This window comes from Geotrypetes seraphini, chromosome 7 (assembly GCF_902459505.1).
Source record: "Geotrypetes seraphini chromosome 7, aGeoSer1.1, whole genome shotgun sequence".
Classification (NCBI taxonomy): domain Eukaryota; kingdom Metazoa; phylum Chordata; class Amphibia; order Gymnophiona; family Dermophiidae; genus Geotrypetes; species Geotrypetes seraphini.
Window position 1 is genome coordinate 53,593,914 of NC_047090.1, and position 24,618 is coordinate 53,618,531.

Consider the following 24,618-nt stretch of genomic DNA (forward strand, 5'->3'; position numbering starts at 1 on the left):
AAAGTCTCTGACAGCGCTCGAGGGGGCAGAGGCTCCCAGGGTGCGTCTACCTCGCTGGCTGTAGCTGACCAGGCTCTAGGTCAGTGGTCTTTAGTAATTTTTAAGTCAGGGCCACTTTAGACCCAAATGAGCTGAACGAGAACTGCCAAATATCTTCCCATGCATAGCTGTGACACTGCTGATTAGTGTGTCAATGAAATCTACTCTACCAGCCCGTCTTCAGATTTTTTCTTGAGAGTATCCTCTGGGAGGTAGGCATTTTAAATGCATTCTCTTCATCTGTTGAGAAATACCTTGTCCTTCAAGCAGGCACCATTTTCTCCCATGAGCTTGGGTAGAGAGGCAAAGAAAAAAAAGCCAAAAGGATGACGAGGGCCGCCACAAAGGCCTTCAGGGGTCACCATTGACTCCCGGGCCTTGCATTGAAAAACACTACTCTGAGAGAGATTCCTACAATGATGGGTCACTTACTATGCCCTCACTGCTCCTTGTGACCATGGGCAAGTCACTTAATCCCCTCTTTGCCCCAGGTACACTAGATAGAGTTTGAGCCCACCGGGACAGATAGGAAAATATGATAAAGTACCTGAATGTAAACCACTTAGGATATAAGTGGTATATAAATAAATAAAATAAATAAATAAAATTACTGTCTCACGACACACCCTCCCTGTCCAGATGCAGGGTTGCAGTCGTGCACTTTAGACCCTGTGGTGGCTCTCGATCTGGGGATGATCCCATGGTTCTTCGGTTATTCAAACCCTTAGCTCTGTTGGACCTCATTTCTGATTTGTTTTGGGAGCTATACTTGGACTCCCAACAGGTGCCCTCTACTCTATTATGAGTGGAGTGAGAGCCAGTATTCCATGTTTCCCTGACTTCTTGATATTAATGACTTAGTCATGGAGTATTGGGATGCTGTGGAATGGTCCCTTAAAGTTGTCAGGTCTATGGCTCAGCTGTATCTGATGGCACCAGCATTTCACCAGCTGTTCCTTCAGCCCAAGGTGGATTCTTTGGTAGCACAGGTTACAAAGCACACTTCCCTACCAAACTAGGATATGCAGGACCACAGGGTAAATGTTCTTCTCAAGCGGCTGTTCTAGACTTTGGCCTTAGGAATCAAATCAACCATAGCAGCCTCCTTTGACCTGTGCCTGTCATTCTGGGCCTCCTAAAGCAGCAGCAGCAGTGACCAGCCAGCAGCGGCAGTGCTCTAAACAGGCTGCTCATGGCCTGTCCCTCCAAGGCCTTCCCTCTGCCATGTCACTGATGATGTCACTGATGCATCAGAGGGAAGCCCTGGTAGGGCAGGGCGTGAACAGCCTGTTGAGAGCACTGCGTCTGCCAGCCTGCCTCTACCACTGTAGCTGCTGCTTTAGAAGGCACAAATGTATGTCAGGTCTCATGTTTTGGGGGAGGGGTGGTTTCGGTCAGGAAGTGCTGCACAGGGGAATAAGAGGTATGGAAAGCTGCTGTAGAGGGGGGATGGGAGGGTTGCTCAGGGGGATGGGAGGGAGAGATGGAAGGCTTCTGCACAGGAGGATAGAAGGAAGAGAAGGAAAGCTGCTGCACGAGGAAGAGAGGGGAAGAATTGTTGGATATGGGCTGCAGCAGATGAAGGGAGAGATGCAATGAAGAGGTAAAAAGGGTGAGAGGGAAAAATCATGAAAATGTTGGAGGGGAGGGAGACATGCATGGAGAGAGAGAAAAATGTTGGACATAGGGTAGAGGGCAGGAAGAGATGGTGCATGGAGGGAGAAAGAAATGTTGCACATGATAATAGAGGGGAGGAAGGGAGAAATGCTGCATGGAGGGGAATAGAGAGGTTTGAACTAGGGCACAAGGCAGAGAGAGATGGTAGACAATGGGAAAGAAACAGAAATGTTGAATATGGCAATGAAAGGGAAGGTACAGAGATGGAAGATGGATGGTAAGCACAGAGAAAGAAGAAAATGTCAAATGAGCAGGTGACCCTGGCGAGCGAGTTAACAGAAGACAAACAGAAACCAGAACCTGGGACCAACATGATGTGAATAATACAATGACCAGACCACAAAAGGTAGAAAAAAACAATTTTATTTTCTATGTTGTGATTACAATGTCAGATTTGAAATGTGTATCATACCAGAGCTGGTGTTAGACAGCGAGCATGAGCTAGGACCTAACAGAGAGAAGAAAAGTATTTTATATTTGTTTATTTTGTTTACACCACAATGCCGGCGTGAGGTTGGAGAGGGTAAAGTGAGGTAGGGTGGGAGAAGAAGCTACAAAATAAACCTGCTAGGATATTTGAAAAAGAACATCCTATTGGCAGAGAAAAGCAAATCGAATTAAAAAATCAATTCAATAGGCCAAAGCAAATTTAAAAATTTTCTCTGAATCGGACATCACTAGTCTGGAGTAGTTCCCCTCAAGATAGGGGCTACAGCTATCAGACTTTGTGCTGGCTAGGACCGTTGGGTTCTGGAAATCATCCATAGTGGTTACAAACTGGAATTTTCCCAGCCCTTAATGGACTGCTTCCTGGATTCCCCTGTGGGGCAACCAGAAAAAGCAGTCAGGCTTGAAGCCACAGTGAGAAGGTTATTGGATATGGAGACAGTTCATTCTGTCATAGCGGTGGTATCTCTGGGAGGAGTTCTTAGCCTCTCTGGATCTGACCTATTCCCATATTCCCAGACCACAGAAAGTTCCTCAGGTTTCATGTTCTGGCAAACTATTACCAGCTCTTGGCCCTTCCCTTTGGTCTGGTGACTATGCCTCACACTTTCACCAAGTGCCCACCTGCAAAAGCTGGGCTTACAGGTTCAATCCATATTTTGATGATTGGCTGATCAGGGCCATATCATTCACCGAAGGACAGCAAGCGGTGTCTCAGAAGATCTGAGTGCTGTAGAGACTGGGTTGAATAGTAAATATCCAAAAGAGTCATTTGACTCCAACACAGTCCCTAGAATATCTAGGTGTCTCGTTCAACACAGCGGATGGCCGTGTCTATCTTCCAGAGGCACACAGACAGAAGCTTTGCTCCCAATTATCGCGAGGTCCTGCCGGATTCCCATAGGGAAGGGTTTGCCAGGTTTATGTCCAACCTGTCTCTATTGCGCCTGTACCTGTTTCACGCTGTGTACGACGCGTTTGAGCTTGTCTCGAGGGTGTCGGCATTTGCTGTGGCTATGCGCCGGCTAGCGTGGCTACGCACTCTCGATATGGATTCAAACCTGCAGGAACGCCTAGCGGATTTACCTTGCGTGGGATCCGAATTATTTGATGAATCCCTAGAGGCGGCGACCAAACGGTTGTCGGAGCAGGAGCGCTCGTTGGCCTCTTTGGTCCGTCCGAAATCTCGGGCCACGCCACAGAAACCCTTCCGGCCTCCTCCGAGGCGTTACCCTCAGAAGTTGACGCCGGCCTTTTCTAGGCCTCCGCCACGACGTCCACCTCAACAGGGAAGAGGGGGACAAACCAAACCTCCGGCGCAGGGTCCGTCCAAGCCAGCGCCGTCCTTTTGACGGGCTATGCGGATGGGGCCGGCCCCCCTCCGCGATCGCACCGGACCCCCTTCCCATAGGGGGTCGACTCCGGTCCTTTTATGCAGCTTGGACCGAGATAACATCCGACGCTTGGGTGCTCCGGACCGTCTCCGAGGGCTATTCTCTCAACTTCTGGTCTGCGCCGCCGGAACAGTCACCGGGGGCTTGCCCATACAATCGGACCCAGCTCCCCATCCTCATGGCAGAGGCCAGGGCCTTGTTGAGGCTTCGGGCGGTGGAACCTGTACCCCCCGATCAGTGGGGGCGGGGGTTTTACTCCCGTTACTTTTTGGTCCCAAAAAAGACCGGGGACTTGCGCCCCATTCTAGACCTCAGAAAGCTCAACAAGTTCCTGGTCCGGGAGAAGTTCCGTATGTTGTCGCTCCCGGTATTGTATCCTCTCTTGGAGGAAGGGGACTGGATGTGCTCCCTGGACCTGAAGGAAGCGTATACCCATGTTCCGGTGCATCCCGCCTTCCGCAAATTCTTACGGTTCCAGGTGGGCGAGCTACACCTACAGTACCTGGTCCTCCCCTTCGGCCTGGCTTCGTCCCCTCGAGTCTTCACGAAGTGTATGGTGGTAGTCGCTGCAGCCCTGAGGTCTCGGGGGCTTCAGGTCTTCCCCTACCTGGACGATTGGCTGATCAAGGCCCCGACCAGGGAGGGGGTTATCTCAGCGACCTTACAGTCTATCATCTTCCTTCAACGACTGGGGTTCGAAGTGAACTTTCCCAAGTCACAGTTGTGCCCGACCCAATCACTTCAGTTTATAGGCGCAGTGCTGGACACTGTTCGCCTCCGTTCGTTCCTCCCTCCTCCTCGTTTGGAGGCTTTGGTTCGGTTGGGTCGTCTGGTTTCTCGGCTACCTGTTGTGTCGGCTCAGCGCATGATGATGCTTCTGGGCCACATGGCGTCTACGGTCCATGTCACTCCGTTTGCCAGACTGCACCTGAGAATTCTTCAGTGGACTCTGGCCTCTCAGTGGCGCCAGGATTGCGATCCTGTCTCTTGTCTCATAGCGGTGACTCCTTCTTTGAGACGATCGCTCCGTTGGTGGACTGACTCTTCGAATCTTTCCGGGGGTTTGCTCTTTCTCGTCCCTCCACATCGCAAAGTTCTGACCACGGACTCCTCGGAGTACGCGTGGGGGGCCCACCTCGACGGTCTGCGGACCCAGGGCCTGTGGTCGGCGGAGGACCGACGCTGTCACATCAATGTGTTGGAGCTTCGTGCCATCTTTCTGGCGGCTCGAGCATTCTGCCACCTACTCCGCGATCAGGTGGTCCTCGTGCGAATGGACAACCAGGTGGCCATGTATTATGTGAACAAGCAAGGTGGGACGGGCTCTTGGTCCCTTTGCCGGGAAGCACTGCGCCTTTGGGAATGGGCGATCTCCCAGAACATCTTCCTACAGGCGGTCTATATCCAGGGAGAACGGAACTGCTTGGCAGACAAACTCAGTCGGCTTCTCCAGCCGCACGAGTGGTCACTCAACTCCAGAGTCCTGCGCGAGGTCTTCGACCGCTGGGGGACTCCGCAGGTGGATCTGTTTGCCTCTCCGGAGACTCACAAACTACCCCTGTATTGTTCTCAGATGTACTCCCTGGACCGTCTCGAAGCAGATGCCTTTCTTCTCGACTGGGGAGGGAGGTTCCTTTATGCGTTTCCTCCTTTTCCTCTGATTTTGAGGACGTTGGTTCGTCTCAAATCATCCAGAGCCACTATGATTCTCATTGCGCCTCGGTGGCCTCGTCAACACTGGTTCTCCCTGCTTCTTCAACTCAGTGTCAGGGAGCCTCTGCTTCTGCCTGTGTTTCCCTCTCTGCTATCTCAGAGTCGGGGTTCGCTGTTGCATCCCAATCTTCAGTCGTTACACCTGACCGCTTGGTTCCTTTCCCCTTGACTTCGGTTCCTGTTTCTCAGTCGATGAGGGAAGTTTTGGAAGCCTCGCGCAAGGTCTCGACCAGGCTTTGTTATTCCCAGAAATGGACCAGGTTTTCCTCCTGGTGTTCCTCGCGTCACCTGGATCCGGATTCGGTCCCGGTGTCTTCGGTGCTGGACTACTTGTTGCATCTGTCTAATTCGGGCCTGAAGACGACATCCATTCGGGTGCATCTCAGTGCCATTTCTGCTTTCCATCGTCACTTGGAAGGACGTTCTCTTTCGCTTCATCCTCTGGTGACTCGTTTCTAGTCAATGTTTGTCCTCCTCTGAAACCTCCTCCCGTGGTTTGGGATTTGAATGTTGTCTTAGCTCAACTGATGAAACCTCCCTTTGAGCCTATCGACAAGTCTCTCCTGAAATTTCTTACTTGGAAGGTGGTATTTCTGATTGCTTTCCTCCGATCTACTCCTGTGGAGGACATATGTAAAGCTGCCACTTGGTCTTCGGTTCATACGTTCACCTCCCACTACTGTCTGGATGCTTTGTCCAGAAGCGACGGCCGGTTTGGCCAGTCGGTGTTACGGAACCTGTTTTCCTAAATTGCCATCCTCCCACCTGCCCTTTTTTGGTTGGCTTGGAGGTCACCCACATGTGAGAATATGCTGCCTGCTTGTCCTGGGATAAAGCACAGTTACTTACCGTAACAGGTGTTATCCAGGGACAGCAGGCAGATATTCTCACAACCCGCCCGCCTCCCCGGGGATGGCTTCTTTGCTAGTTAAGGAACTGAGGACCACGAGGTGGGATGCGCCCTCTAGTGGGCAAGAAGGCATGCACATGCGTGGTGCAGTGTAGCAAACTTGAAACTTCAATCAAGTTTGCTTGAAAAGCTGTCCGCGCTGGGGCTCCGTAGATGACGTCACCCACATGTGAGAATATCTGCCTGCTGTCCCTGGATAACACCTGTTACGGTAAGTAACTGTGCTTTCTGGTACCTCTGAGCCAAACAATTGTCTTTTCTTTTTCCTATGTGTATATTAAACAGTGGAATTGATTTCTAGTATCTGGGCCATATCATGGCCCATAATAGGAAGTTTCCTCCACTGGATCACAAGCTATCAAGGAGAAGTCATTCTCATGGCTCCAGATACCTGCAGACCATGGTATGTAGATGTAGTGTGTCTTCAGACAGGTCCCGGTCTCAGGCTACAAGTGCCACCATACCTCCTTTCTCAAGGTCCATTGGTCGTAAAAGATCCGGATCACTTTTCTCTTATGGCATGGCTCTTGAGTGTGAGGTGTTAACATTAAAGGGTTACTTGGAGGCAGTCATTGCTACTCTACTCGGATCTAAAAGCTAACATAGGTCTCTGCCTATGCAAAGTTTTGGGAAACTTTCCAGTACTGGTACTTTTAGGAAAATGAGGAGCTATTCTCGGTTCCGGTCTCTATAGTTAGGTTTCCTCCAAGCCAGCCTTGACATGGGCCTTACGTTAGCATCCTTTAGAGTTCAAGTAGCAGGATTTCCTTTCTTTAGGGCTCAAGACCACAAATCTATGCTTGCATCTCTTCCGGATATAGCCAGATTCTTAAAGGGAGCACTGCATATCGGGCCCCCAGTAAAGCCTCCATTCCCTTCTTTGGATTTTAATGTGGTTTTGCAGGGGCTCAGCTAAGCTCCATATGAGCCGCTGAATGACACGTCCTTGATGGATTTGACGGTCAAAATGGTTTTTCTGGTGACCATTGCCTCAGCGAGAAGGTTCTCTGCGTTACATGCTCTTGCGGAGAGCCTTACCTTAAATTTACTGAAGCTGGTGTCTCTTTGTGCACGGTTCCTTCCTTTTTGCCTAGGGTGGTTTGTGTTCCATGTCAATTAGGAAGTCAGATTGCCAGCATTCCAGTCCACAGATTCCAAGAAGAAGTTGGATGTTAAATGGGTACTTCTCCGATATCTTGAGGTCAAAAATGAGTTCAGGCTATCTGACCATTGCTTTCAAGGGCACAATTGCCAGATGGATCCATAGGGCCATTTCGTCAGCATATATTGCTTGTGGGAAACAGTCACCTGTTTCTGAAAAGGCGCATTTGACTAGAAGTGTGGCTTCTTTGTGGGAGAGAAGCTTGGGCAGAGTCCCCTGAGGAGATTTGTAAGGTGGTGACTTGTGGTCTACTTTTCATACATTTCCCAAGTTTTACAGGGTGAATGTGGTGGCAAGGAAGAACTCTGCCTTTGGGTCCTCAGTGTTACATGCTGGTGTAGTGGTCCTGTCCTAGTTTTCTGGTACTGCTTTTGTACGTTCCTTTCATCTAGAATGATGCACCTGTTTCACTAGAAAAAAAAGATTAACATACAGAGCTGTGCAAAAGTTTTGCATCACCTACTAGTCTTTCTTTCTTGCTGGATCACAGCAATATTTCTAATTCCTACTGCTTCATAATATCTGATGTGTTCAGAAATTTATGCTCTATCATCCTGCACATTTGAAATTGATTTAAGACTTGTAATGCATAATGTAGTTTCTAATAGATAAGTGCTGTCTCGCTCAGAATGTTCTTATCCAAATCTGCAAATTGAATGCTAGTCAGACCTTAAAGGTATGAAGTTATCTTTTGCTAGGACACTTTGGGGTATTATATGAGTTCCATTAATATTTCTGTTTGGCATGTTTGTTTTGCTGTTTTGATTAATCAATGTTTATTAAGTTTGTTATAATTTCAGAGCAGAACAGAGTTTTCCTGTACACCTACTTCACATCTTTTTCTAGAAGGAGCTATTGCCTGCTTTGGAACTAACTGTAGGGGGCAGCAGAGCCCTCTGTGAAGTAGAAGGGATTAAAGAACTGGAATGGATTCTTTCTGCGAGGCTCGCAAACACTGAGATATAACCCGCTCATCCAGAATAACAGACCTACTGGTAACTCATGTCTACTAGAAAAGATATTATTCAGCGCTGCTTTTATTTTTTGGCACCTAATTTTGAGAGCTCACGGTTTCAAAAACAAAGACTTTTTTTTTTTTTAAACCTTCAGGTATAAACCTTAACTGTTAAATATTGTTTTGCAGGTACGGAAGCCCAGGAAATGTGACTAAGGAATATTTTGATTTTTCAGAGTTTTTTTTGAAAACATACGCTGTTGGGATTCAGCAGGTAACAGTTTTTACTTTTGCCAGGGAAAGGTTATGTCTGTAAGGAAGAGCACATTATTTCCCTCGTTAAATTGAGATGGGAGAGAGGATTTAAATGGGGTTGGGTTTGTTTGTTTTTCTAGAAGTCTCTTTCCTTCAAATATGAAGTGTCATTTTAGCCTTACAGGTTCACATGGAACCTGTAGACATGGTAGGATACAAAAGATAATGTGAGTTCATTAAACTAGTTTCTACACTCTTGACATTTAAAATCCTTTTAATGTGTCTTTTATGTAATTAATCTATATCAGGAGCCAAGGGTTACTTTAATTCAGCTCTGCATGATATATGAAGAAAAAATATCATTATTGAAAAGTGTTCAAACTTCCTTCAAAGGTGTGTTACTATGAAATTCATTAGCTAGTTTAAGTTTTCTTAGAGATGGCCATAAGTTATGCAGAGTTCATCATACTCAGATGTGACTAGCAGTAAAGAGTGTGGAGTGGCTCCACTCAAAGCTTATATGGGTAGCTCTATTAAAATCAAGAATAACTGGTTACAACATCAAAGGTGTTTACTGGTCTTGCCTGCTATATTATGCAGGTATTGTTAAATATTTACCAGACTTAGAGAATTCAAAAGTTGGTGAGTCTTAAATATAGCATTTTTGGAACTATTTCAAATTTTTGGGTCTAATGGGATCTGAGTGATTTTATCTTTGTAAGTTTCTTCTTTTGACATTAAAAAGGAACAGAAATTTAATTTTGTTAATAGTATTTGAAAAAAGTAAAATGTATATTTTAAAATCTGATGTTAACTATAAAAAATTAAAGTTAAGTACACGTGAAGTATGAGTACTAGAGAATGACACGGGAACAAATTTTTCTCCGTCTCTGTGGGAACTCATTTTCTCATCCCATCCCGGTGAGTTCATTTCCTGCCCCTGCCCTATTCCTGCAAGCTCTGTCTTCATCTGTAAAAGCCTCAAACACTTTAAAATCATATGTGTTCAAGGCTTGTACAGTTAAGGCAGAGGTTACAGGAATGGGGTAGGAACAGGTATAGCAACAAAGCTCACGGGGTAGGGATGGGGAAATTGAGTTCCTGTGGGGATGGGAAAAAATTTGTTCCCTTGTCATTTTCTTTAATGAGTACTTTACTGGAATCTGTGGTTCCTGACTGAGGATTTCTATTTACTTCATTTAACAAATTTATAAATCATCAATCCATAGAGATGCTATAAATCGGTTTCCAGCATAAAATAAAACACAGCTAGATAGGAGAAGGGGAGAAGGCAGGAAAATGGACTGCAATAAATACTTGTCAACCAAGCTGTGGGGTGAGAAGCAGAGAGGACAATGTTCAAATCTCATTGCAGCTTCTTTTGACCTTGGGCGAGTCACCTAACCTTATATAGTTTCAAGTACAATCTTAGATTGTAAGCCCTGTGGAGACAGAGAAAGGCTTCCTTACATTGCTCTTGAGTCTACCACCCCTCAACCTCAAATTATGTTCTCTGGTTTTACCATTTTCCTTTCTCTGGAAAATATTTTGTTCTACATTAATACCTTTCAAGAATCATATCTCCCCTGTCCCTCCTTTAAGGTATACATATTCCTTGGATGTCTTCTGGCGCAAACCTCCTATCATTTTCATTGCCCTCCTCTGGACCGCTTCAAGCATTTTTGTGTCCTTCACCAGATACGGTCTCAAAAACTGAACACCATACTCAAAGCAGGGTCTTGCCAATGACCTGTACAGGGGCATCAACACCTTCATTCTTCTACTGGTTACGGCTCTCTTTATACAGCCCAGCATCCTTCTGGCAGCAGCCACCGCCTTGTCGCACTGTTTTTTCACCTTTAGATCTTCGGACACTATCACCCCAAGGTTCCTCTCCTCATCCGTGCATATCAGCCTCACCTCCCAGCATATACGGCTCCTTCTGATTATTAATCCCCAAATGTATTACTCTGCATTTCTTTGCATTGAATTTTAGTTGCCAGATATTAGACCATTCCTCTAACTTTTGTAGATCCTTTTTCATGTTTTCCACTCCCTCCTCAATATCTACTCTGTTACAAATCTTGGTATCATCAGCAAAAAGGCAAACCTTTCCTTCTAACCCTTCAGCAATGTCACTCACAAACATTTTGAACAGGATTGGCCCTAGCACAGAGCCCTGAGGGTCTCCACTACTCACCTTTCCTTCCTCCGAGTGACTTCCATTAACCACCACCCTCTGGCATCTGTCTGACAGCCAGTTTCTAATCCAGTTCACCACTTTGGGTCCTATGCACTCGATACGGAGAACTGGAGAGCCTGAAGAGACAAGTCAGACTGTCTCTTCAGTAGAATACTGAAACTGGAGGCACTTCAAGCAGCGGAGGAGGGAGACAGATGCAGAGAACATCCAGACAGAGGAAGCAGAGAACAAGACAGAGGACACTATCAAGGAAGAAGTCCGAGAGCTGGAGAAGTTCACAGAGGAGGCATACAGGGAGGCCGTGGAAAATCACCAGCAACAGTGGAACTGCCGAAAGACACCTACAGAGAGTATGGCCATTCTTATGTTCTTATAAAGAGTATGTGGTGTTTGACTGAGGGTCACAAAGAGCAGCACCCTCTCTAAAAATGCATTGTGTTTTACTGGTTTTGTGGAATCTGTGGACTTTTGACTCTTACCATGTTACTGTGGCAAATTCCAACCCTTGCTTGTAATCATTTCAGTATCTTTGTCCACACCCTTGAAAGAGAGGGAAAGGGATTGAGACTTGTATAAGAACATAAGAATAACCTTACTGGGTCAGACCAATGTTCCATCAAGCCTAGTAGCCCATTCTCACGGTGGCCAATCCAGTTCACTAGTACCTGGCCAAAACCCAAGGAGTAGTAATATTCCATGCTACCGATCTAGGACAAGCAGTGGCTTCCCCCATGTCTTTCTCAATAAGACTATGGACTTTTCCTCCAGGAACTTGTCCAAACCTTTCTTAAAACCAGCTGTACCACCTTTTTGTAGTTTTACAACCACAATCAAAACAGTTTACATAGAGGTACTTCAAGTATTTTCCCTATCAGTCCTGGTGGGCTCACAATAATAATAATAATTTATATTCTTGTATACCGCCCCACCGACAGTTCTAGGTGGCTCACAACAAAAAAACAGAGACATTTCAGCAGAATATACAATTTCAAAAATACACTACTACATACAACAGCATTGGTTAAAATACAATTTCAATACATTGCTATCGATTAAAACACAAGTTAAAAATAATTGAATATAAAAACACCATCATAAATAATAAAAATCAACATTCTTGTTTATCAAATAAGTAAGTTTTTAATAATTTCCTAAATGTGAAATAAGAGTAGGCTTGAGCAGTCAATGGGCTCATCCAGGAATTCATATTCCCTGCCTGATACTCCAATGTCCTGTCCAAAAAAGTCTTATAACGACAGGCCCTTGGGGTAGGGAAGATAAACATATCTGAATTTCTGGTACATTTTATTGAATACAACAGTTTTAAGTAAGATACCAAATAAGAGGGTAATAATCCAAAAAGTGCCTTATAACAAATACACCCAAACTTAAAAAACACTCTGGCCCCAAATGGTAGCCAGTGCAGTCTGACATAAAAAGGACTAACATGATCATATTTCTTAACATAAGAACATAAGTAATGCCTCCGCAGCATTCTGAACTAATCGGAGTCTTAATAAACAATATTACAATAGTCCAAAGTAGATAATACAGTAGACTGAACCAGCAACCGAAAGGACTCCATATCAAAAAACTTCTTAATGTTTCTCAATTTCCACAATATTGCATAGCTTTTTTAAATTAACAAGTCTGTATGCTTCCTTAAAAGTTAAGCTACGATCCAAAGTTATTCCCAAGATTTTCAAATTTGGCACTATCTCAAAGCTTTGACCCTTTAGTTGAATAATTGTTTCCTGAATTATTTTTTGATGTCCTTCTCCCATCTAAAACAAACACAGGTATATAAAAATGCTGTGTTTCCTTACTTCTTCAGATGTACCTCTTGTATTGAAAGGCTGTATAGCAAAAGACTGAATAAACAAAAACTGGTCTGGGCTGGCCTGGCATAGTAATTTTTTTTTTTTTTACTTAAGGAGCGGAATCAGTCCAACTCATTACTGTATATATGTGGAATTGTTGGCAACTATTCATAATAACATCACATAGTGAAAATTTGTTGCAATGAAGTATTAGTAAGGAGAGTGAAATGCATGGCCAGATCAAACTTCCCAGGACCCCTTACTAATTCAGCTAAGGAAATTGTTCCTTTAGGTCACATGTATAGAGTAATTGCTTTAACCCATACAATTCCTCTGTAAGAATGACAAAGCTGTAATAACTAGAAGTGGTGATGCTGGTGGCAATTTTAAGTTCAATTTATTTGTTAGAACTTGTTTAGAAAATACAAAAAAGAACAGGCATAATACAGTACAACAGTATCATATAATATATAGTAGGATAATACAAATTGTAAAATGAATAGTACGATAAACTATATATCAGAAATAATTTTCATTCAAACCCAAATACACTATTTAGTCATTTAACAGTAACATTATTACATTATATTACCGTGTGGTCTTTGTGCAAGTATATATCAATAGAAGACCATAGAGAGTGTTGATAGGATGAGGAAATGGATTTCTGTTTTCTGCAGCATAGTGTTCATGTCGTTTGTAGAGGCAAACTGAATTCCACCAGAAAGCATAGTCTAGAAATTGAGCAGATTTCCAATTTTTTAGAATATGTTGTATACCTGCTGCAATTAGTTTATCAATCAGTTTAGGTTTACAGATAGTTTTCAAAGCAAGGATGCAAAGAACGCAAAATTATGATCTCAAAATTTATCTCAGTTGTGCAATTAGTAATCTCTTTGATAGTTTTCCAGATTTCTATCCTAAATGGTTGAATTTTAATACATTCAAAACTCATATGTTGTAGAGTACCAAAGGATGAATTACAATTTCAACAGTTTATCATTAGCTAATAAATTCACTTTCCATTCTATGTGGAATCCATATAGCATTCCACATAAGGAAATATAGGGATTGAGATAATCCAGCTGAGAGTAGTCCAAAAGATGTTCCATTTTGGTAGAGTCAATGAGTATTTAGCAGTTGTGTCTTACTTTGCATACTGTTGTTTATTTTATTATTTTTGCAGGTATTGTTGAAGATACTAGACCAGTACAGGCAGAAACAATATATTGCCTCACGTGTTCTTCAGCAGGCACTAAATTATCTCAATCAAGGAATTATACATTCTGTAACATGGAAACAAATGAAGCCACATATACAGGTAAGTGCAAGAATCTTGCTTGAAAGTCTTTTCTTAAAATTATCATCTGCAGATGAATTTTATGAGAAACATGTGGCAAATTAGGTGCATATGTTATGCCTAATAAATTAAAAATCCAGTATTAGTGATATAAAACAACCAAATACAGATCTTTATAGATGCAAAAACACGCTTCTAAATATAACAGGACTATCAGTAATCGAAGGAACTCTAATGAATATCTCCAGGGACAGTATGATCATCCTATCCAAATTTTCAATAACCATATGAATCCAATGATGAGTTTTAAAAAGCACTTCATTTTTTTCAGAAAGCTTCACAAAATAATTTTTTTCTAACTTCTTTCAATGATCTGATTTTCTGTTTAATGCTGAGCCTTTTGAGAAGTTTTTTTGTTGAGTTTTTGCTTTTATGAAGTGTTTTGGTTGTTGCTATATACAGCTTTGTAATATAGCCTACTCACAAATTTCAAATGTAACTGTGTGTTCTTGTTTTGGTCCAACTCTGCCCTTTCTCCACCCCTGGGTCATATTTATATTACATGACCTAATTTCTATTCTAATTCTTTCTGGTGATGTATGCATCTCTTATTTCTGTTCACTGTTATTTGTTTACATTGTATTTTATTGTTGGCTTTAATAAACTAAGGGCTCCTTTTACTAAGCTGTGCTAGTGGTTTTAGTATGCGCTTAGCGCGCTGCATTGCCACGTGCACTAGACGCTAACGCCACCATTGAGCTGATATTAGTTTTCACGTGTAGCGCGGGGACAGCACGCGCTAAAAACACTAGCGCACCTTAGTAAAAGGAGCCCTAAGACTTAAAATAAAATCAAAACTGTCAGAAGTAATTGTTGCTTTATATGGGGACAGATAACTTTTATGGAGAGACAGACAGGGACAAAGGAGATTCCTTGTGGGGATGGAGAGGATTCCTCACGGGCACGGGTGGGGACGGAAGGGATTCTGGTGGGGACGGGCAGGATTTCTGTCCCCGCGCAACTCTCTAGTCCAGAATGACACACCTATTGCAGGATTGCTTGAGCTCCTCTCCATGCAGCCTGCACAGAAGAAGTCAGCAGCATAAGTCAGTTCATCCTTAGTTCATGACCTGAGCATGCATGATATTGGCCGTGTCAGCAGCTAAAACACACCATCAACTTCCTCATTGCTGAGGCAACATGGAGAGGGAACTCAGGCAGTGGATCTCTTCATCTGGGCATCCCTGCCAGATGAAGAGATTGCAGCAGGAACTTGCAGCAGTGATTTTCTTTTGCAGCTCTGCACGGGGCAGGATGTAGGAGGATCGCTCCTGCCCCAGTCCACTGCTGGACCATCAGGGCATGCAAGGTAGGCCTTTGCAGGGCTTGGGAGACAGGAGGGAGGTGAGAAGAGCTGGCTGGGACAGGAGACAGGAGGGGTCACTCCTGTCCCGATTCACCATTGGACCATCAGGGCTCAAGGCAGGCACAGTGGAGGCCTGCAACAGTTTGACGAGGGGTCGGGGCGCAGAGCTGATTGAGACAGGACACGGTAGGGGTCACTTCTGTCCAGTCCCACTGCTGGACCACCAGTTCTCAAGACAGGCTCAGGGAGGGGGCAGGGAGCGCAGAGCTGGCCGGGGCAAGACAAGGAGAGATTGCTCCTGCCCTTGTTCACCACTGGTTTACTTGAATATAAACACTAGGTTTATACTGAAGTCAAACTTTTTTTTTCTCCCTTTTTGGGAGAAAAAAAGATTGCCTCGGTTTATATTCAAGTGTATAAAGTATTTTTCTAAGACATACCGGTAATTACCTTTATCCCAGGACAAGCAGGCATGATATTCTCACATGTGGGTGACGTCATCTACGGAGCCCCGATGCGGAAGCATTTTCAAGCAAACTTGATTGAAGATTTAAGTTTGCTCTGCTGCTCCACGCATGCGTGCCTTCCTGCTCCACTAGGGGGTGCATCCCCTCGTGGTCTCCAGTTCAAAATTTTTCCGCGAGCCTAGAAGACGTGTTTTTCAGGCTCTGCCCCAACTGCCTTCTAGCACCGCGATTTTTTCTTGTTTTTTTCACGATTAAGTCGCTGTGCGTGAATTCTTTACTCCTTTACTTGATTCCTGCTTCGTTTTCGACGACCCGGAGGCTTCCGGGTCCCCGTGGCCGCGTGGCTAATCGACCCGCGGCTACTTTCGATTTAATGTCCCGGCCTCTGACCGGATTTAAAAAGTGCACCCGGTGCGAGCGGCTTCTTTCTCTCACAGATCCGCATCGCCGGTGCATCCTCTGTCTGGGGGCGGCTCATCCAACCGACTCCTGCCCCCAGTGCGCTATTTTCCAAAACCGGGCCCTCCGACGAAGAAAAGCCCGCATGGCGGATCTCTTCACCCCGGACCAACCCTCCACCTCGGCCTCGAGGTCGGCCCCGGCCCCGGCCTTGACCTCGGCCCCGGAAACCTCAGCATCGCCTCGAGACTCGACCCCGAAGTCCTCGGGACAACAAAAAGCCTCGGCTCCGGGTAAGTCCCCTCTTCCCTCTTCAGGTTCTGTAACAGCGAAGAAGCCAACCTCGGGGACAGCGGCGACGCATGGCGGAAGCCCCATGCTTACAGCCCCGTCTAAGCCCTCCAAGCCTTCGGGCCGTGCCTCCACCACACGGGAATACTCTAATACGAGGTCGCCCCCGGTGGAGCGCACCGAGGCAGTGGACATGCCTTCGATGCTGTCCGTGCCCGTCTTCCAGGACCTACTCCGAGCGATGATCACGTCGGAGCTGTCCGCTGCAATGGCCCAGTTTCAATCGGCCTCGACCTCGAATGTGCCAGACCAGCCTGAGCCTCACACCGAACAACCTCGAGGAAAGGTGCGCAACCCTCGCCGCATCCCATCCTCCTCGGACTCCTCGCCGAGACGCCCGAGACGTTCCCCCTCCGCAGACCGCAGAGGGGCAAAACGTCGGGTTAGAACTACAGAAACCTCGAACCGCCGTACCTCCAAGAGGGCACGAGGTTCACCAACTCTACGAGGCCGTTCTCCCACACCTCGTACGGGACCACTAAGGGTGGCTGAGTTATCACTCTCCAACCCGCACATCCTCCGAACTCCCCCTCGGACGCATTCTCCGAGGGAGTCCGGATCAAGGTCACCAATCCGACATCGATCGGTACCCCTAACCCCGGCATCGTCTCCGAGGGGCTCCTCGAGACGCCGAAGATCGACAACCCCGGACCACTCTCACAGTGCTTCCCCAGCCTCGGAGCATGGATCAGAGCATCAACCTCGATACTCGAGGGAAGCCTCCTTATCCTTCTCCAACCGACGAAGGTCTCGTTCCCCGACCCCGCACGGGGCCCCGGGGACATCTCGCCCATCCTTCACTCGCTTTGTCCAAGACATGGGCCACGCATTGGACTTAGACCTCCAGTCCAACTCCAGATACTCTAAGGAATACCTGGCGGAGCTGGATATGCCATCACTGCCCAGAGAGTCCCTTCGCTTACCACCTAACCCGGTACTCCAACAGGCCTTCTTCAGAAACCTGGAGACCCCCTACATGGTCACGGCCGTACCCTCCAAAATGGAGGCCAAGTACCGCACAGTACCTTACCCGGGATTCGAGCAACCACAGCTCTCCCACCAATCGCTGCTAGTAGAATCCTCCTTGAAAAAGGCTCACCCGTCCCGGGTCTCAGCAGCGGTCCCCCCAGGCCGAGAAGGCCGAACCCTGGACAAGTTCGGCAGGAGGCTATACCAAAACGCAATGATGGCCTCTAGGGTGCAAAGCTACACTTTCACCTTCACATCATACCTCAAACACCTCATTGGACTATTGAGAGCCTTTGAGATTGACCTACCGGCCTCCCGGCAGGGAACGTTCGGCCTGCTCTTAGAGTCCCTCTCCAACCTGCGCCTTCATCTATTCCACGCGGCCTACGATGGCTTCGAACTCTCCTCCAGAGAAGCAGCCTTCGCTATCGCCATGCGCCGACTAGCTTGGCTGCGCCTGGTCGACATGGACCCCAACTTACAGGACCGGTTGGCTAACCTCCCCTGCGTGGGAAAGGAATTGTTCGATGACACTATCGAGGCGGCGACAAAACGCCTCTCCGAACATGAACGCTCGTTTGCCTCCCTTGTCCGGCAAAAGCCCAAACCGCCAGCGTCCAGGCCATACAGGGCCCCTCCGCGCCGCTACCCACAAAAGTCCACCCCTGCTTTCTCGCGGCCCCCACCCAGACGTCCGCAAGCCCACCACAGGGCCATGCCCAAGTCTCAACCGCCCGCGAACACCAAACCATCCCCGTCCTTTTGACGGGACACGCGGAAGGGGGCGGGCCCCCTCCGCCATAGTCCCAGGCCTCCTTCCCATCGGGGGTCGACTCAAAGCCTTTTACCCTCGCTGGGAACAAATCACGTCGGACGCATGGGTCCTTGGCGTGATCTCATCAGGGTACTCTCTCAACTTTCGGGCCATTCCCCCAGACAATCCACCAAGGAATTGCCCTCCCAACCGGACTCAGCTACCTCTACTCCTCTCCGAGGCTCGAGATCTGCTCCGCCTGAGAGCAGTGGAGAAGGTCCCCCCCGACCAACGGGGGAAGGGCTTCTACTCCCGTTACTTCCTGGTACCGAAAAAAACGGGAGACCTACGCCCAATACTAGACTTGAGACGCCTCAACAAATTCCTGGTACGGGAAAAGTTTCGGATGCTCTCACTACCAACACTCTACCCCCTGATCGACGAGGGCAACGGGCTCTGCTCCCTCGATCTCAAGGAGGCGTACACACATGTCCCAGTGCACCCCGCTCACCGCAAGTTCTTGCGTTTCCAGGTAGGGGACTGGCACCTACAATACCGAGTCCTCCCCTTCGGACTAGCATCATCACCTCGGGTCTTCACCAAGTGCCTCGTGGTGGTAGCAGCAACCTTACGTTCCCAGGGCCTCCAGGTATTCCCCTACCTGGACGACTGGCTAATCAAAGCCCCGTCCAAGGAAGGGGTTATCTCAGCGACCCAACAGACTATTACCTACCTACAAAGTCTGGGGTTCGAAATAAACTTCCCAAAATCTCAACTACGCCCCTCGCAGTCCCTACAGTTCATTGGGGCCACGCTGGACACGGTTCGCCTCCGTTCCTTCCTCCCCCCTCCGCGCCTAGAGGCGTTAGTAAGTCTGAGCCGAAGGATCTCTCGGCTGACCTCAGTATCAGCTCGACAGATGATGACCCTCCTGGGCCACATGGCCTCCACCGTCCATGTCACACCCTTCGCCCGCCTCCATCTGAGAATCCCTCAATGGACCCTGGCGTCTCAATGGCGTCAAGACCGGGACCCGATCGACCGCTCCGTGACAGTGACTCCTTCATTGCAACGATCGCTCCGCTGGTGGGCCGACTCTTCAAATCTTTCCAAAGGTTTGCTCTTCCTCACCCCACCCCACAGCAAGGTACTCACCACGGACTCGTCGAAGTACGCTTGGGGAGCCCATCTGGACGGCCTACGCACCCAAGGAATGTGGTCAGCACAAGACCGTCGCTGCCACATCAACGTGCTAGAACTTCGGGCCATCTACCTCGCAACTGTAGCCTTTCAACATCTGCTCCGCGACCGAGTGGTTCTCATCCGAACCGACAACCAGGTAGCGATGTACTACATAAACAAACAAGGGGGCACAGGGTCTTGGCCCCTTTGTCGGGAAGCCCTGCGCCTCTGGAAATGGGCAATCTCCAACAACACCTTCCTTCGGGCGGTGTACATACAAGGAGAACAAAACTGCCTGGCGGACAGACTCAGCCGCCTCCTCCAGCCACACGAGTGGTCACTACACTCTCAGGCACTACGAGGAGTGTTCGAACGGTGGGGGACGCCTCAAATAGACCTGTTCGCGTCCCCTCACAATCACAAGCTACCTCTCTTCTGCTCCCGGATATACTCCCCGGACCGGCTCGAGGCCGACGCCTTCCTCCTCAACTGGGAGGGAAGGTTCTTGTACGCGTTCCCGCCGTTTCCTCTGATACTGCGGACGCTTGTCCACCTGAAAACAGTACAAGCCACCCTGATCCTGATTGCCCCTCGCTGGCCACGCCAGCCGTGGTTTTCCCTGCTACTTCAACTCAGTGTCAGAGATCCACTGCCTCTGCCTCTGTTTCCCTCTCTACTGTCACAGGGTCAGGGTTCACTGTTACATCCCAATCTTCAGTCTCTTCATCTGAATGCTTGGTTTCTCTCCCCCTGACTGCTCTCCCCGTGTCTCAATCAGTCAAGGAGATATTGGAGGCCTCCAGAAAAACCTCAACGAGAACCTGCTACTCACAAAAGTGGACCAGATTCTCAACCTGGTGCTCCTCCCACAGCCAGGACCCGGTGTCGGTCCCCGTCCCCCTGGTCCTTGACTATCTACTTCAACTATCTCATTCCGGCCTAAAGACCAACTCCATTCGAGTACACCTCAGTGCAATTGCGGCCTTTCATCAGCCCCTGGAAGGGAAAGCCCTCTCGCTCCATCCCTTAGTCACTCGCTTCATGAAGGGTCTGCTAAACGTCCACCCCCCTCTCAAACCCCCCCCGGTGGTTTGGGACCTTAACGTGGTTCTGGCTCAACTAATGAAACCTCCATTTGAGCCATTAGACAAATGCCATCCAAAATTCCTCACTTGGAAGGTAATTTTCTTACTCGCGCTCACGTCCGCACGGCGGGTTAGTGAGCTACAAGCGCTGGTAGCGGACCCACCCTTCACGGTATTCCATCACGACAAGGTGGTACTCCGCACCCATCCAAAGTTCCTACCTAAAGTAGTGTCTGATTTCCATCTAAATCAGTCCATCGTCTTACCCGTGTTCTTTCCCAAGCCCCACTCTCACCCAGGAGAAGTGGCGCTCCACACTCTTGACTGCAAAAGAGCGTTGGCCTTTTACCTCCAACGCACTCAGCCGCACCGGAAAGTCCCACAACTGTTTCTGTCCTTCGACCCAAACCGGTTAGGCCACCCAGTTTCCAAACGCACCTTATCCAACTGGTTGGCCGATTGCATCTCCTTTTGCTACGCTCAGACTGGTCTCGCGCTGCATGGTCGAGTAACGGGACACAAAGTCCGAGCGATGGCAGCCTCCGTAGCCTTCCTCAGGTCCACACCTATCGAGGAAATCTGCAAAGCTGCCACGTGGTCTTCGGTTCATACCTTCACCTCCCACTACTGTCTGGACTCCCTGTCCAGAAGCGATGGCCGGTTCGGCCAATCGGTATTGCGAAATCTATTTGCTTAAATTGCCAACTTCCCTCCATCCCTCTTCAGTAAGCTTGGAGGTCACCCACATGTGAGAATATCATGCCTGCTTGTCCTGGGATAAAGCACAGTTACTTACCGTAACAGGTGTTATCCAGGGACAGCAGGCATATATTCTCACAACCCACCCACCTCCCCGAGGTTGGCTTCTTGGCTAGTTAAGTGAACTGGAGACCACGAGGGGATGCACCCCCTAGTGGAGCAGGAAGGCACGCATGCGTGGAGCAGCAGAGCAAACTTAAATCTTCAATCAAGTTTGCTTGAAAATGCTTCCGCATCGGGGCTCCGTAGATGACGTCACCCACATGTGAGAATATATGCCTGCTGTCCCTGGATAACACCTGTTACGGTAAGTAACTGTGCTTTTTGTGGACAGGCTATTGCGATGGACATGGTCAGATCTATCCAATTAAGGAGGAAAGCCTTCTTGCAGCTGAAGTCTAAGGTTTGTCTGTGGGGTCTTAAATTTACATATAAAGTCTAGTCACCTACTGTATAAATCCTGCTCATCTTGAGAATTTTCTTGCAGATAAACCTCTAGTTCAGAATCAGGCTGAGCAGGATAATTGAATATATTAAATTGGGTTTTGAATTTTAGATCTCTCAGCTTTTTTGTTTTTTACAGATGTGGACTTGATGCTAAAATGTTCTTCTTTTCTCCTATTGTATCTGTTTTACTTTGCATTTTCTTCATGTATATTTCTGTATTATGTGGTTAAAATTAAGAAGAATTAAAATGTCCATTATGGAGGGAAGGGGAATAATTTCATGTTCATGTGTGCCTTTACAAAATGTCTGAAAATGTAATACTTTTATAAAATAGATTTGCACAGTGACTCCTAGTAGCAACCAAATTTTACCCCTGCTCCAAAGTTGTATAAATGTGTGCTTGTATTTCTACCTACATATTTTATATGCTATGGCCCATTAGGTTAATTGTTTTAATTGGCTATTAACAGTGAAGTAATTGACCGCGCCGTTAAAACCAATTAAAAGAAAAATGTAGGCATCACAGTCACATCTACACAGACACCTACTGACACTGAACGTCAAAAGAGGCATGGTTATGGGCAGGGTTGACATTCAGCAACATCACTAATCATGATTCTACATTGAAGGTAGGCATCAGAAATGTAGGCCTTTAAAATCCTGGAGATTAGGTGGCGTAGGTGTGTTGACTCTGAATGGCATTTCTGGGTACATGTCCTTAAGGCGCTGAGTTTGTAAAGAGAAAGGTTTTCACGGCCTTCCTGAAGCTCCAAATAGTTTATAAAATTACCTCTGTTAGGTTTAAGTCTAATTGGGGTTTTTTTTTTTTTTTTTAAATGCTTTCATGCTGAGCTAATTGAAATCAGTTTTTGACAGTATGGCTGTAAAAAAGTGTGCCCCCTCATTTTATAAAGTTAATTAGTGGGGTAGCTGGAAAAAACTAGCAGAATAAAATGAAGCTGCCTGCTTGTACTCCACAGATGATGGAGGATGCCTAAGGTTTAATTTTCATGCTTGGGGTCTGTTTTCCTAGATTTAGCTTCTTTTCTCCTTAGGGTGTATCTGAGGAGGTGATTTTTCCTCTCATGTGTTACAAAGATGAAGATGAAGAGTTATGGCAGGAAGACCCATATGAGTATATTCGCATGAAATTTGGTGAGCATTTGCATTTATTGTAACAATAAAGAACCTCTTTGCTTAACTATAATCTGATTGGAATGGAGTAGAGGAGTTCTCTCTGAAGTTTTACCTTGAGCTGGGAAGGTTCCCTTTTGATGGTGCAGTCTGAAGGAGTAGATAGCTGTAGTATATGGGACTGGAGTTCATGCTGCAGTTAGTTTTTGGATGGAAAAGGAGAAGAGGATCAGTGGGATGACTTGACATGGGGTGGATGAGAGTTAACTAGAGACTAGAGAGCTGCATGGGAGCGGGGTTGGTGGGAATCCCCCTACAGGTCTGCAGGAATCCTGCAGAGACCCCCACCAGGGTCATGGGAATCCTGAGGTGTTGGAAGTAGTTATTGCAGGGGAGTGGGAGTGTATGAGCGTCTTGGGGACATATTTCCTCCAAGATTTCCAAGTACTGCCTTCTCCTCCCTTCAATATTTCAGCACAGCCACACTTGCTCTATCCTTATCATTTCTCTTCAGAAGGCCACAGGCAGCGGTTCCTACATGCTGCCAGGATGATCTGAAAGCCTTCTCTGTGATGCATTTGAGCAGAACGTATCAGAGGGAAGATTTCTGGGTCAGCTGCCCGCAGCATGTAGAAGCTGCTACCTGCAGTCCTTTGAAAAGAACTGCATGTTAAGGGGAGAGAGAGGGAAAAAAACTGTTCAGGTGAGGCTGAGGAGGATGAGATCTGTTAGGACATAGGGTAAAGGGGAGGAAGGGAAACGAAAGGGAGAATTGTTGGATGGGTGTGATGATAAAGGGAAAGAGAGATGATGCATATGCCTCTAGAAAAAGGAGGATTGATTGAGATATCCGGGTTATACCTCCATTGCTTTCAATGGAAGTAAAACCCAGATGTCTCTATTCATCCTCTTTACTTCCATTGCTTTCAATGGAAGGAAAAACTGGATATCTCAATTTGTCCTCTTTTTTTGTTCTGGAGCCATAAGGTAACCTACATATGGGGAAAGGAAGAGAAAAGGAAAATTATTGAGCAGGGATGAGAGAGAGCGAGAAAAAGAAATACTGTACAGTGGGGGGGGAGATGAAGAATTGTTGGACATGATGGTGTAGAGGAGGGATGGTAGAGATGCATGGGAGAGAGGAAAGAGTGGGAAATGTTGAATTTGGTGGTAGAGAAGGGGGAGTGAGATAGGTCCTGCATAGGGATGGAAAGAGATCTGAGAGGGGAACATGTTGGACATGGTGGTGGAAGGGAGGGGGAGATGCTGGAGAGAAAGGTTGGTATGGGGCTGATGAGGAGGGATGAGATGCATGGGAGGAGGGAGAAATGTTGGATGTGCAGCAGAGGGGCAGGGAGAGATGCATTCTGGATCTAATATCTTTTTTACCCCACTCCCTGTGCAGAAAGGGAGTGAGTGAGAAAGAGATGGTGGACAGTGAAAGAGAGAGAGACATGTTGGACATGGGAGGTGGAGGAGAGGAAGGAATGCTATGCAGGAGAGGGGAGAATGATGGCGATGTTGGATCCTAGGGCAGAAGGGAGTGAGGATGCTGTACATTGGGAGGGAGAAATGCTGAACCATGAGAGAATAGGGGTTGGGTGGGGGATGGATGATAGTGGTGTGGAGGGGAGAAGGAGGGAGTAGATGCTGATAAGGAAGGGAAAAGAGGGGGAGAAGCTGGGAATGGTGGCACCATGTGGGAGAGGTAGGTGGAGGGTTTGGTTGGAAAATGAATGAGTGGGAACCAAAGAGTGGATGAGCAAAGAAGATGAAAATTTGATAGGTAACTGAAAAGTAAAGAGGAGACGGAAGAAAGGGTGAAATTTGAGT

At 47.1% G+C, this 24,618-nt stretch overlaps 1 protein-coding gene across 6 annotated transcripts in view; it reads left to right on the forward strand.

Annotated features, from left to right (window-relative positions):
* The window catches only part of IPO8 (importin 8), a 441,493-nt gene that overhangs the window by 158,487 nt on the left and 258,388 nt on the right, over nt 1–24,618 (forward strand). For all 6 annotated transcript variants that reach the window (XM_033950674.1, XM_033950671.1, XM_033950672.1 and 3 more), the window contains exons 8-10: nt 8,487–8,571; nt 13,759–13,893; nt 22,707–22,806. In XM_033950674.1, the coding sequence (XP_033806565.1) occupies nt 8,487–8,571; nt 13,759–13,893; nt 22,707–22,806 (320 nt within the window). The remainder of the gene's footprint in view (nt 1–8,486; nt 8,572–13,758; nt 13,894–22,706; nt 22,807–24,618) is intronic.